We start from the raw sequence: 15,396 nt of genomic DNA on the forward strand, positions 1-15,396 counted from the left end.
CATATATGGCAACACACACACCCGCACATGAACACCCTCATACATGAACACACACCCGGCTGCTGTGTGTCTCATGTTATCACGCAAGGGGAGTTCATTTGTTTCTTGTTTCAGCTTAAAGCAATAACCACTCCTCACCTAAGGCTAGAAGAGAACTCCCAGCTTCACAGTTTCATTTACGTTAAAGCATGGACACATGTCACAGTAGAGGCACAAAATATGACATTACATTTGGCTGACGCTTTAAGCCTAAGCGACATACATTAAGTGCAAAAACAGTAAAGATTCAAACTCTGAATTACAAAGAAAGTGCAGATATATTCACTTCAAACAAGTCATACGAGTGCTGGTGTATTAGTTACAAGCCTAAATTAACTTGTGTTTGTTGATAATTGAGCATGTGCAAAGACATGATGTTGTAACAAACAATGTTCTCAATTGGAATAATTAAAGTTAATTTTATCTGATCAAATTAAGATTGTCGATAGTCACTCTCTTCACAACACTTAGACCCCGTTTACACGTGGACGATGCGGGTTGTATCTGCATAGTTTCTCTTGCGTATAGCCCTTTCATTTACACGAGGCCATAACAAAACGATAGAAACGGACCCCGCAAACGATAACGGGTCCCAAGGTGGATAGATCTGCAAATTACATTACATTACATTGCATTTAGCTGACGCTTTTATCCAAAGCGACTTACAATAAGTACATTCGACCAGGAAGACACAACCTTGAAGAAAACAGAATCATATAAGTACATCAGGTTTCATAGAGCCAAACATTTCAAGTGCTACTCAACTGGCTTTAGGTAAGCCAGTCCTTTATTAGTATAAAAGTGCTTTGTTAATAGTTCTAACGCTCTAAGTGGAGTCGAAAGAGATGAGTTTTCAGTTTGCGCCGGAAGATGTGCAAGCTATCTGCCGTCCTGATGTCAATGGGGAGCTCATTCCACCATCTTGGAGCTAGGACAGCAAACCCACGTGTTTTCGCCGATGGGAACTTGGGTCCCCCTCGCAGCGAGGGCGCAACGAGTCGTTTGGCTGATGCAGAGCGTAGTGCACGCGCTGGGGTGTACGGTTTAACCATGTCCTGGATGTAGGAAGGGCCAGATCCATTCGCAGCATGGTAAGCAAGTACCAGTGTCTTGAAGTGGATTCTAGCAGTTACCGGAAGCCAGTGAAGGGAGCGGAGGAGCGGAGTGGTGTGGGAGAATTTAGGAAGGTTGAAGACCAGACGAGCCGCTGCATTCTGGATGAGCTGCAGAGGTCGGATGGCACATGCAGGTAGACCAGCCAGGAGGGAGTTGCAGTAGTCTAGGCGTGAGTCGCTTTCTGAGTCAGCTGGGGACGTATCTTCCTGATGTTGTAAAGCGTGTATCTGCAAATGAAACGCTCTGGGGGGGCAAACGACTCCGTGTGTACGCCACGATCATTTTCTGATAACGATGAAATAGCCCCGTCTCCCTCTCCCCACGTCTCCTGCTGCTGCTGGGCTGTCAGACTATTATATCATTATATCAGCGACGTGCAGTCAGGGGAGGCAGAGCCTCACCTGTCATACTCCAATGTAACGGAAAAACAACTAAAGAAAAACTAAATAGTAATAATAATAACATGTCTCCACTGATCTGTTTTGTAAATGTGATTTCTGTTTGATTCCAATCGCTTTTTATAGTCAAAATCAGCAAATTTGCCGAGCTCCGCTACAACTACGGGTAGCGATGAGAAGTGAGGCAGGGACGAGCTCTGCCTCTCGTAAGCCCACAGTAACTGGCTGGAGCGCGGGCACTAATGTAGCGCGGGCAATTATTTTGTGAGCGCGCTCAATCCAGTTACTGTGGGGTAAAGTGAGGCACAGATGAGATCTGCCTCACCTCAGAATGCGTCGCCCAGTGTTGTAGTCAAGTCACCAATTCACGAGTCCAAGTCACTCTCGAGTCCCCACTCTTCGAGTCCGAGTCCAAGTCCGAGTCACCTAGGGAGAGTCGTAGTCGAGTCCGAGTCCAAGTCCGAGTCACCCAAGGAGTGTCCGAGTCCGAGTCGAGTCCGAGTCACCATTACCTGTGTTCGAGTCCGAGTCCAAGTCCGAGTCACCCAAGAAGAGTCCAAGTCAAGTCCGAGTCACAAGTCTTCATGTATTAATCTTAGTGGATATATGTGTTGAAATGTAGCTGTAGCTCCTCTACATTGCTTTTAATAATATCACAATGTCCAACAACCAATAAGTGAACGTTTAAATGATATCAATAAAGATTAAGCCCCAGAAAGCACATTGCTACTTAGCATGCACAATGACGACATTCTGCATGTTAAGTAGCCATGTGCTTTCCTGTTATCGGCTGAATCTTTACTTATTGATTTGATCACATTACTCTGATGATAGTGTTCAATACAGCCTACCTATATATATATATATATATATATATATATATATATATATATATATATATATATATGAACTCCATCCTTAGAGTAATGTGTTATGGAGCCTCCGTGACGGAGATCATTTTCAGTCTCTAATTTTCACGTTCATTGTAGGCTAGGGCTAGGCTACTCATCATCTGCAGTATCACCAAGGACATGTATAGCTTTTTAACAGTATCTATCTAGACAATAAAACTGCACTTGGTCCCTAGGATGTGATATCAACCCCTACCTCCATCTAACCCGACATCTTAAAACCTTTGTGGAGTCAATTTAGTGGCTAACGTTAACGTGGGTTAGCAAGCTAACAATAGCATTTCTACTTACTTTTCTGGGTGCCGCCGTGAAAGGTGTCGATTGAAATTCGACATTGTCCCAGTCTTCTCTTCTATCTTCTGTCCACATAATGTGCATTTTGCGCTGCTCTTTCCCAATATGGAAACTAAATCTTTAAAAGCATACAGCACGATGCGGGGTGTGTCTCTGGACATCTTTAGACTGGTATAGCAGCGGGGGCGCGCCCAGTACGTGAACTCGCCTCGCAGGTGCACACGCCAGGACACAGAGGACATCAGACTCCAGAGAAAACTTGCTCGAGTCCGAGTCCAAGTCCGAGTCATCCAAGGAGTGTCCGAGCCGAGTCCGAGTCCGAGTCATCATTACCTGTGTTCGAGTCCGAGTCCAAGTCCAAGTCATCGTGCGTGAGAATTCACGAGTCCGAGTCGCGTCAATCAGTGCGCGAGTCCGAATCAAGTCACGAGTCCCGAAAATCGGCACTCCAGTCCGACTCGAGTACTCCATCTCTGGCGTCACCCCACAGAAACTGGCTGGAAAGCGGGCCCTAAGCGCATGCCTGTTACCATCTCACTGTAGGTCACCAATGTAATGTTTGTAGATCGCTTTATTACATTTATTCTCGCCATCCATATAGTTGGGTCTAGAACCTCAATTCCGTGACCATTCTTCTGCTAAGATGTTTTGACACTTGATTTGACATCATTGGACCTTTTATAAAAAATATAGACCCAAGGTCCCTCCCAAAAATCCCGGCAATTTTTGCTAGAGGGCCAAATCCAAGATGGCTGCTCGCGCCATCTTAAAAAATTAACTTTTGAACCAGAGCGCCTAGAGTCATGTGTAAATGCACTTTTTGGGGTAAGTCGACCACAAGGATTCCATTTCTGACATCAGTTTGGCGCTATGACATCGTTCGGACCCACAAATCCAAGATGGCCGCCACCCGGGCGAGAAATTACACACGTTTTGAGTACTGATCGACTTATAAGCAAATAATCTGCATATTAATATTTTACCATGAAATAAGAATGTATGACAAGATATACAACTACTTAACCTTCAAATAAAATACTTTTATTAGCTGTAACTTGACTAGTTAGCAAATGAGAACACTTCAAACAACATGTAATAACGCAAAAATGCTGCCTCGAGAAATGGCAAGTTTTGAACAATAACACAAATGAAACACAATTCTGCTTTTTTTTAAATTTATCAATATGACACTGAGAGTCCGTATCAGTCTGAATCAGAGCATCCTGCCTCGCTACATTCTGAATCCTCCGATTCCGATGAATCGCCTCTCTGGACAGCAGCAACTCGATTTTCGTCATCATCATTGCTCTCATCTTCCTCATCTTCCTGTCCCTCTTCAGTTGGCCTTGGTGCAGGTAGATGCATCGGGAGTGCGGGTCGCGTGTGACGTACAGGGCGACAGCAACCACCAACCAGCTCCCAACCATGTCCGATTGGTGAGGGATGGTGCTTTAGCGATGGATGGCGCACCAGATACGCCAGGTAGTTGGCACGGAGGCAATGTTGACGCAAGCTGTCGGCATCCGGAGGGAGACGGATGAAGGATTTCTTTTTGATGGTCCTCCATTTAGCAGCACGGGCCTCAGCCATGGTTTTGCTCTTGTTGTCACCGTAGATGATGCTACGTGTGAAGGCAAAGAGCTGCTCCAGCACCTCCTCTGTCAGGGCAAGGTTATCTCCACATCGCGAGAGCTGTTGTCGGGCAACAGGGCTCTTCGCCACCTGGTCATACACAGACTTCTTACCTTTGCCGTAAAAGCCTGAGTTTGCATCACAGCCTGTCATACAATGCAGCTGCACAATACAGTCGGCCATCATGTCAGTTGCCATGTCACAGCAGCGTACCGTTTCCTGCTTCCTCTTGATACAGAGCATACCTGGCAGCTGCTGTGAGATAAGTGCTGCCGCAACATATACATCAGTATCAGTGGCATCGATGACAACTGGACCACTGTAGCCTGACTCGCGCAAAACTACATAGGTGGAGAACAGGACAGTGTCAGCCTCAGACTGGTCAAAGCTGTAGTTCTGCATCGGTTGTTGGGTTGATAAGTTGGTACAGTGGGAGCCGACAGAGTAGACAATCTCCACATCAACACTCTGTGCAAGATCGGTCAGGTAGCTGCATATCATTTTCTGCAGCCGCCCCTTGTTGCTGGAGCTACACAGCAGCGTCTTGAACATTCTGGCAGTGGGGAATGTGTCACCCAATTTCATGTAGGTGTTGGGCACATGTGTGTTTCCCTGTACCCTCAGGTCTCGCTCGTCATCCTTCGTCGAGTATGCTGTGTCGTACGGGTCGTTCACACATATGATACGGTGAGCATTATGATGGCGTGCAAGGATAATAGATGATAGCTTGTGGACATAGTCCGACCACTTGTATGGGTTGCCATCTTGCGTCCGCCGATCCTCTGCTGATGGAGTTGCCATCCTCCAGATCATGCCCATGTCCACAAGAGCATAGCCTACCTTTCAACTTGGCACGTTTCTCTTCTTCTTCTTTTCTTCTGTTTTTATACTGCGCCCCGATGGCTTTTGCCTCTTCACAGTTCTCTAACGTTAGTCTTTCTTTCCTCAACGCTCAATTTTAAAAACACTTGACAGATACCCATCAATGCACAGCGCTCTAGCATGTTCTGACTGTGAACACTTAAAGCTGAGGCTCTTAGACCGACCGACCATTTTAGATTTTTGGCTCATTTTCCCTTATGTTAGATTATTTTTTTTTTTTTTTAAATAATGGTTGCAGATATAGAGCCAAAACTGCGCCAAGCAAACGTTTTTTTTTAAATTTTTTTTTTTATTTGTGGCGCCCCCCTCTGGGTGGCGCTCTAGGCAAACGCCTATATCGCCTGTAGGAAGCTCCGCCCCCATATATAGTACATATATATACTTCAGTTTATAACAGTGAGTGCTTGTTCTACTGCCGTGACCGGTACCTCGTGATCCTGCATGTTCCCGTTCAAAACGTGTATATTTTCTCGACCGGATGGTGGCCATCTTGGATTTGTGGGTCCGAACGATGTCATCGCACCAAACTGATGTCAGAAATTGAATCCTTGTGGCCGACTTACCTCAAAAAGTGCATTTACACATGACTCTAGGCGCTCTGGTTCAAAAGTTAATTTTTTAAGATGGCGCGAGCAGCCATCTTGGATTTGGCCCTCTAGCAAAAATTGCCGGGATTTTTGGGAGGGACCTTGGGTCTATATTTTTTATAAAAGGTCCAATGATGTCAAATCAAGTGTCAAAACATCTTAGCAGAAGAATGGTCACGGAATTGAGGTTCTAGACCCAACTAATAGTCTCTAAATAACTTATTTCACGTATCAAAAGCACCAGGGGAGGCAGCCATAACCTCTGCCGCACTGAAGGGGGCGCAAGTGAGCCCACAGGTTCCTGTTGCTACTGTTATTCTACGCAGGGACGGTAGACGCGAACAACAAACTAGACTTTTGAAACTACAGGAAGATAAGGAGGACTTTTACAAAAAAGTAATAGAGATTGTTGTCCAGAAGGATAGCATGGACTTCATCTTCAAGTAAAGGTAAGACCATAATTGTAATGCAAATGGGATCTTACTAAGAAAGAACAATCCAATATTTAGATTTTGGGTATCCTTTTGTTGAACGGTCTGTTTAAAATGAATCGAAGCATCAGACTAAAAAAGCTTTTGAAAATAACCGAATATTTCGATTAAAGTCAAAATATAATATTTGTAAATCTGACTCTGAAAGAGTCAGTGCCTCACCAGCCATGAACCTCACCGCACGTCACTGCATTATATAGAGTAGTTATCAATTTGTTTTAAAATGCTAAATAAATAACAAATAATACCTTTGACCGGCACTTTTCTAATTTTGTCCGGAATATTTAAACTTTAACGGACATGTTGACCGGCGAAAACATTTTTTAACGGAACTCTGCCGCACGGTTCCCTCGTACCTTGGAAAAGGTGGAGAGGTGGCTGTTTTTCATCTGCTGGTGGACTACCGGAGAGATTTACAGCAAGAGCACACGCCGTCCACCCATGGATGTATGCGTCCACCGCGGAGAATAAACAGAAGGGCAACCAACCATGCTCCGGGGTCTTCTTCGCTGCTTTTGGTGTATTTTGTGGCGGCAGCAGCGCCACTTACAGGCCTGGCATATGTACTACAGCGTTTCCAGCGTTTCCAGCGGTCTCGTGTGAACGGACACGTTAAATGAATCGAATGCGTGTTAACCATAGGTGTGAACGGAAGACTTTTTTGAAAACGCATACTGTGCGTAAACGTTCCCGTGTAAATGGGGTCTGAATCTGGCCTTCAACCCATAAATATGTCATTTCCTAATTGACATACAGTATTGTAAATGTCTTTCTCTTGTCCACACAGAGACATTTACGTTCAGCACTCACAGACTCTTTCAGTAACATCAAGCTATAAAACTCCACTAATGACCTGTGAGGTGTTTCCATGTGTTGTATTTATTCACAGCCCTTTTCTCCCTTTTTACAAGCTGGATGTTCCTGTTTTACAGACACCCATAAACATGCACTATCCAGTCAGCGGGACCATCAGCGCTGTTTATAGTCCCTTTTCTATGTCAATATCCCACCGTTACATGAGTAGGCCTAATGATGATTACAATACACTGTTATTTGTCTTCTTGTAATTTATATAAGTCTTATTGTGTTCCAGCTTGGTTTTTTCTCTTTTTTCTCTTTTTTAAATGACTGTTTTTTTATGTTTTAAATGCATTCTTAACGATTAATGCACTTTGAATGTTCTTGTGTTTTAAAGTGCTATATACATAAAATTACCACATCACCTATCACAAACAAGGCAATCAAAGAAATCAGTTCTATAGATCTAGAGCATGCAGGTCTTTTAGGATTGCTCCTCAACACATTTTATGGAGACTCAATTATGCACATTTCTTGTCACTTTAAATAAGACTGAACAAAACTCTTCGCATTTCTAAACTTCTGTGTGTGAGGGTAGGTTGTATGTTTGTGTGCACCTGTATGCACAAACACATTCACACACTTGTGCGTTGTGCGTTCCATCTCTGTCTGTCTTCACCGCCCGCTGATGGGTGTTGTGAGATGTGGGACGGCCCTGTGGTATTTGACACTTCGGTGTTTTGGGGTAATTCTCAGGCCGGTGCTGTGGACGTTAGAGGATTTGGTAATGATGAGGAAGTGGAGGAAGTAGAAATACCAGAGTGCCAATGACGTCATGGCTGCAGAGATGAAGTCGTCCACTCAATGTCCGTTCTGGGACTTGAACCGGTGACCTTCCTCTTCCCCAGCTGAGTCTTTACAGACTGAAGGCTGCTGATGCTAATCATTTCTTCATCCTGACTACAGAATGACTTGATTTAACTAAATGTATCATTATGTTTTGCCATTTTTAAATATACATTTAAAGGTCACCTATTATACTGTTTTTCATCAATATATTATAGCTCTCAGATATATACAAAACATGTCTCTGAAGTGTTTGGCTCCAAACACCAAACAGGTCATTGCAGCATCCCATAATCCCCTCTGTTTCAGCCCTGTTTCCAAAGTGCTGATTCTCTGTCTGTTACTTTAGATGAAAACAAGGAGCCCCTCCCCACGCCCCTCTGAGAGAGATTTGGTTACAAAGAACACAATGGTGCTCTAGGAGGAGATTCAGGTGATAAGGGGGGGGGGGGGTTACCTTGGTTAGTGATTGGCTAATGGTTACACAAGCCAAACAAATAGTTATGACATCATAAAGTGGCCAAAATCTGATCAGCTCATTTTCAGACAGGTTTTTATAGAAATGGATCAGGACAAAAAGAGAGAGAATCTTTTTTCCTGAAACTTTCAGAGTCTCTTTCCACAGAGGGGACACATGTTGTGTAGAAGAGACATGGGGGTTTTGCATAATAGGTGACCTTTAAAGCTTTTAGGGCTTGGATTACATTACAAACCTCCATGACGCCTCCAGAATCAGAGCCTATATGAAACAGAGATAAAGCCAGCTATATTAAAGTCTGATGTATTCCTCCCCCCCTCTCTCTCTCTGCAGGGCCTGTATGTGTTCGCTGTGTTCTTCGTCATGCACAACCAGCTGTGTTGGCCGACTAAAGCCAGTTACACGGTGGAGATGAGTGGCCATGAGGGTCCCGACGCCACCTACCAGGGAGGGGGGCCGACCACTGTGGGCGGCGACATCAACAAGTCTACACAAAACCTCATCAGCGCCATGGAGGAGGTACACACACCACACACACACACACACACACACACCACACACACACACACACACACACACACACACACACACACACACATGAAGCTTAATTTACAGTGTTTGTCACCCAAATATTTCCCAGGTCTAAGGATTTATTTTTGTTTCAGTAAAAGACATTTTTAACTATATCTTCATCTAATAACAGGGCAAAATAGTGTTTTTTTTATTACCTAGATCTTCTTCTTGTAGATTTGAATATAATGTCATCCCGTTTTAAATCGTCTTTGTTGAACATTAAGGACGCAGCACCAGTCCACTTACTTTACAGAGCACATTTTTCTATGCAATGTGGGATAATAACTGATATTTTGGGAGCACTCACTTTTTGTTTCACCTCTAAATCGTTAAGATTCTCCTCCAATCATTCTAGATAATCCGCCTTAATTTAGGATGTGTGTAATCATCTAAACTTCTTCACTCAATTGGAGACACAGTGCTGCATAGATGAGTAAATTACTCTCGTGATTTATAGGATGAAAGCACAAATATAAAAATAAGACTTTATAATTACAATCGTTAGAAAATATATTCTAGCCTTACCTTGGTTTACTTTCATCCCTCCCTTTTTTTCCCATGCCCTCATTCCCATGGCTGTATTTGCCCATTCCTGGTCCTCCTTCACACATTTCTCACATCAGCTGAGCGTGACTCCACCGGGAACATTCTTATTCACTAGGACACACACACACACACACACGCACACACAAACACACACACACACACTATCTTTAGGCCTGTCTGCTTTAGACTGATGCTCATTATGTGTGTGTAACCAGAGGTGGAAGAATTACTTAGACCCGTTTTTTAAGTAGAATTACGAAGAGTCTTAAATTACTCCAATACTGAATGTAAAATGTTTCTTAGGTAGGAGTACAACAGTATAAGCAGCTAAATGGTTGTAAATGCAACTATCAAAAGTGAAAGTACTCAGTATGCAGAAGGACTATTTTCTTATGACAGTATTATAAAATATTATTTTTTTGTTGTAGTTTGTCCATTTTGAGCCAATTTGAATGTTTTTTTTACATTTCTCGGTAGATTATTGCTAGAAAAACAGCAAAATATCGTATATAAGCATATTACGTGTATTAACATGCAAAAAGTAGCTAGTAACTATGAGTTTTAAAGAAGTATAGTGAAGTAAAAAGTACTATAATTGCCTCTAAAATACAGTAACATTAAATGGTGAAACTAAGCGTGTGACTAAGTATCTCACAAAAGTACTGAAGACTTGAGTAAATGTACTTAGTTAAACTCCATTCCTGTGTATAACGCCCACCTTCAACCACATCAACCCCTTCTGTCAGAGCAGAACAGCACATACTAAAAACATGCTACACACTCCCGTGCTGTACCTCCTGTGTCCTAAGCCAGTTTATCCCTGGAGAATTCCCTATAAGGAGTGAGCTGGTGACAGGAAGAAGGAGAGAAAATGGGGCAGGTTTAACTTTGTTTCTCCTGGGAACTACCCCCTTCCCTCTCTCTGTTTGGATCCCTCTTCACACACAGGAATCCACTAATCTCGTTTTATTCATGAGAGCACACTTACCTCTGAGATTTGACTGTGAGAAAAAGAATTGAGCAGATAGAGAACGCTAAGTGTAAGGGTTAGTAAGTGTTAGTTGTGTCAGGTGTGTAATGCCACTACATTAACTCAAGTACTGTTCTTAGGTATGGTGTTGACATGATTGTATTTTATTTGAGTATTTACCTTTACTTCTTCTCCATCACATTTCAGAAAAAAAGTAAGAAGAATCGGCTTAACAATGACAAACTCCAACATTCAAATGTTATGACTTGTATTTGTTGGTGATAAAAACTGAGAAATGGAAAATTAATATTCTAAAATACTGTGAAAATAGACATTATGTATAATAAATACTTTTGATACTTGAAGTGCATTTTGCTCAACATTGACATGACTCTGTGAGGAAATGTAGTTTTACTTTGGATACTTTAAGTACATTTAGATGATAAAAGTTGTTTTCTTTATATTATACTGAAATGGGACATTGTGCAGCATGAGTACTTTTTGTACATTTTGATGTTAATACGTTTGTACTTTTACTTCTAATGGAGGCATTTACGACCATAGTATTCCTACTTTTACTCAAATAAAGAATCTGATAAGAACAGGGTTGTTGGGAGAGGATCGTTTTTTGGGTTGAATTTGTTATTGAAAGCTTTGAGTCGTCCGCTCACTGCCTACCTCAGAGTGGATATGGCAGATCTGAGGTGCCTGGTGGCGCTCAGTTCACCTCACCGGGACGCTATGTACCCGATACAGACCAGCGCCTCACAAGCTTGTACAACACACACACACACACACACACACACACACACACACACACACACACACACACACACACATACACACTTATGCATTAACATGGACAGCTGAGGCATTCATTATAAATGAGCCCAGTGGAAAAGAAGATGGATTCATCTGGTTGTTGTGGAGAAGAGCTTGATACACACTTCATGTGATAACAATCCCTTTTGTCAGGTTCCTCTTTTGATGTCACTCTCTGCCATTCACTTTTACACATCACATTACCTTGATTTAGTGACTTTAAAGAAGAATCCACTTTATTGACTCAAGGACACCTCTCTACCTTCCAGTCCACACTATACTTTTGACCTTTGGTGACTTGAACCGGCGACCATTCTGTTCCCAAGCCAAGCCCCTACAGACTTAGCTACACTTCAATAAAGTCTACATGCTTTTTGGGAGCAATGTGGGGTTAAGCATCTTGCCCACGGACACTTTGACATGTTGACTGCAGGGGTCGGATGATACCGCTGACCCTCTGAGACGCTTTATGGGTGCATGAATAAAGCATCCCTTCTCTCTGCTTCTTTTGGCCTCTAAAGAAAAGGCAGTGATCTATCTCATGCGTCTGACAGCATCTTCTCCATGATGTTTGTCTGAGTCAGTGTGAAACCCTAAACCCACTGACCTTGCTCTCACCCCATGAACCTGCAGTGACCCCGTGCTCTGGCCTTAACCCTTTGGGGTGCTCGGAAAACATGAACTCTGCATGACCCTAACTCATCACAGACCTGATCACACGGCTGACAGTTCCAGCAAGCCTCTGAATTAAGTGTGTGTGTGCATGTGTGTGTGTGTGTGTGTGTGTGTGTGTGTGTGTGTGTGTGTGTGTGTGTGTGTGTGTGTGTGTGTGGTGTGTGTGTGTGCGTGCGTGCGTGCGTGCGTGCGTGCGTGTGTGTGTGGCCTAGCATTACTATACTTGTGGGGACCTAAGTCACGTGTGGGGACTCGCCTCCCTTATGGGGACAAAATGGAGGTCCCCATGAGGGGAATAATTAATTTTAGGGTGACGACTTGGTTAGGGTTAGGGTAAGGGTTAGGGTTAGCGTTAGGCATGTGTTGGTTATGGTTAAGGTTAGGATAAGTCTCCAGGAAATGCATGTAAGTCAATGTAATGTCCCCTGAAGTGATGTATACATGGTGTGTGTGTGTGTGTGTGTGTGTGTGTGTGTGTGTGTGTGTGTGTGTGTGTGTGTGTGTGTGTGTGTGTGTGTGTGTGTGTGTGTGTGTGTGTGTGTGTGTGTGTGTGTGTGTGTGTGTGTGTGTGTGTGTGTGTGTGTGTGTGTGTGTGTGTGTGTGTGTGTGTGTGCGCGTCACTGATGAGATTGGTCGACCTGATTGTGCCCTGCGTTCATGTGAAGTTCATGTTTTTGGGTTGGAACTAATCTTTATTAATTACGCATGAACACAGGCTTTAATGTGTACAAATGTTTACTCTCTCCATATTAATATGGTTTGTGTTATTTATGATAACCAGAATCAGTATCAGAAACACTTTATTTATCCTCGGGGAAATCAGGTTTAGTGGCAGTGGTTCCATTTGAGAATTACATTTTAAAATGTTTTATAAAATTAAATGTTATTAATATGTTTATAGTTATTAACTTAAGAATTAGAATGTGCAATAATTATATAAAATAAAATAAGATGTCATATAAATATACTAATTAAGATCAAAGAAAATGTCCAATAAAAGATCAAAGAAAATCTGAAGAATAGAAATATTATAATAAAAAATAATGTTGAATACTGTGAACTTGTGCTTTAAAAAATAAAATGTTCTATTCATATTATTTAACTGCTTTTAAGAAAAAAATCTCACATTTCAAACAAAGTTTAAAATATCAGGAACTTTCAGTTGTTATACCTTGTGCATTTTTATTAAGTGTCATTAAGCAGGAATTCAAATGTATGTACTATCCAAACCCATACCCCATCAAGTTGCAATGCATCTGATTCAACCTTACACGTAAAGGGTTCAATCAAAGTTCTCTCTGAATATTCACAAACATAAAATGTATATTGTGTTTTGCCTGTATGTAAATGTGTGTCTGTGTGTCAGGTGTCGGCAGACTGGGAGCGCTCGTCGCTGCGACCCGGCAGTCAGCCCAGCAGCATGTTCAAACCCAGTCCTGTGATGGGAACATACAGCACGGAGGGAGGCTTCATCAACACCAACCTGGTCACAGAGGACGAGGAGTCACAGGAGTTTGATGACCTTATATTTGCCTTAAAAACCGGTGAGGATCCCACTAACACACTGCTGTACTGAACCCTCACACTGTTTCTATGACACTACATCATTATGTGTTTGACAAAAGTGTTTCAAAAAGTTAATTACTCCTGCAAACAACTCAAAATCTCTTAATTCTCTTACATTTTCTGTATCTATAAGCATTTTCATGTTATCACTTGAAACCCTAACCCTAACCCAGCCATTATATGAGGGTGCAACCCAGTCTCATGGCATTTCGTGTTCACCAACAGGATTTTTAATCTATTGATTCGTGTTCACCAACACGATTTGCCCCTTTTTTTCGTGTCGCACAGCACGATTTTAAAAGCAATGTATTTCTACTGGTAATGTGTTTCGTGCCTGCAGCACGTCTTTTTCTCCGGTCAGGTCGAGGAAGACCAGAAGCTGTGTGGTTCATAAAAACATGTTCTTACTCAATATCAAGCCACAGTTATTGCTTTTATTTTAAATCGTATAATTTCGGACTTTTGTTGCCGTCTGTGAGGAAAATAAATGGGGCTCAGAGCCTTAGGATGCTGAAATCTGTATTTTTAAATCTTTTTTTCCTTCTAATTTGTTATTCTTTTCAAAATAACACACTGTTATTTACTCACCAATAACACACAATTATCCTTGCTTTTATTTATTGGTTTAATTCCATAATCTCGGGCTTCTTTGGCGTCCGTCAGGAACTGAATTTCAAAATAAAAATAACCGGAAACAGACGTAGGCATTTCGAGCGATTACCCAAGATCCTCAGCTATGGTTTTAAGCTTGCTTATTGGATGTTTTAGCCGCAATGCATGCTGGGATTTGGTGTTTATATGATATGAAATCCGGAAAGCATTTTAAAAGAATAAAATAATACTTAATTCCGAGCGCTCTTGCTTTTCTCTTTGAAAGTCATCACATAACGGCATTGTAATACACGGTTCGGCTGCATTGTATATTACAGATCTGCCGTAGTTCTTTATTTATAGAGCCCTGATGAGAAGACCTTTGGAAAAACTGAGAAAATGCCGCCGAAACTGAATACTTGACGTGGATCATAAATATATTCAACAATTAAACAACGTCTTCAATTTCTCTTCACACAATACGTCTCCTTGCAGTATCAACACTAATTCGGCTGACTTTTACATTTGATCTAATTCACAGATAGGTTATATTTACACCATAACGGTGCACAGCTGATATAAAAGGACTGTAGTTTTTAAAGATATTACTGATTTTCTTTGAATGTAAGAATGTAAATACTGAGTCTGAAATAGTATAGCAATATGCTGTAAAATTATGTGAAAGCATGAATAAAACTACACATCTTCAGATGTTGTACGAAAACACAAGTGTCCTACACTAATAATACAAAGTTATTATGGCTGTGTGTACCTTGTGTCCACCGCCTAGTGGTTAAAGCACGTTATTGAATTATTGTGTTTTATTTGTTAAAAATATTAAGAGTACATACTTTCATAGGGGGAAAGTATAAATATAGAATATAAAAAATCAAGAAGATACTATAAGTGATCTCTACAATACAACAGTTTAGTGCAGAATGTACAAAGATATTAATAGGAGGAGGTGCAAAACAGAAAAACGAATTAACCTTTATTTAAACATTAAATAACAGATTAAGGTCTTCTTTTAAATAAGAAAAAAACTTTGGGGGTATCTATCTACAGATAAATATTAAGCCTGACAAAGTACTTAACGTCTAATATATTGCTTTCCTGCAATGTTAACTATGTTGAAGCAGTTATTTTAACTGATATTATACATATGAACTATACTCTTATGT

The 15,396-nt window shown here is 41.7% G+C and overlaps 1 protein-coding gene across 1 annotated transcript in view; it reads left to right on the forward strand.

Annotated features, from left to right (window-relative positions):
• Window positions 1-15,396, forward strand: part of adgrv1 (adhesion G protein-coupled receptor V1) — a 181,614-nt gene that overhangs the window by 154,630 nt on the left and 11,588 nt on the right. The window contains 2 exon segments of the mRNA XM_034238439.1: window positions 8,806-8,991; window positions 13,425-13,602. Coding sequence (XP_034094330.1) covers window positions 8,806-8,991; window positions 13,425-13,602 — 364 coding nt within the window.

The sequence above is a fragment of the Gymnodraco acuticeps genome, unplaced genomic scaffold, assembly GCF_902827175.1.
Source record: "Gymnodraco acuticeps unplaced genomic scaffold, fGymAcu1.1, whole genome shotgun sequence".
NCBI classification, from domain to species: Eukaryota; Metazoa; Chordata; class Actinopteri; order Perciformes; family Bathydraconidae; genus Gymnodraco; species Gymnodraco acuticeps.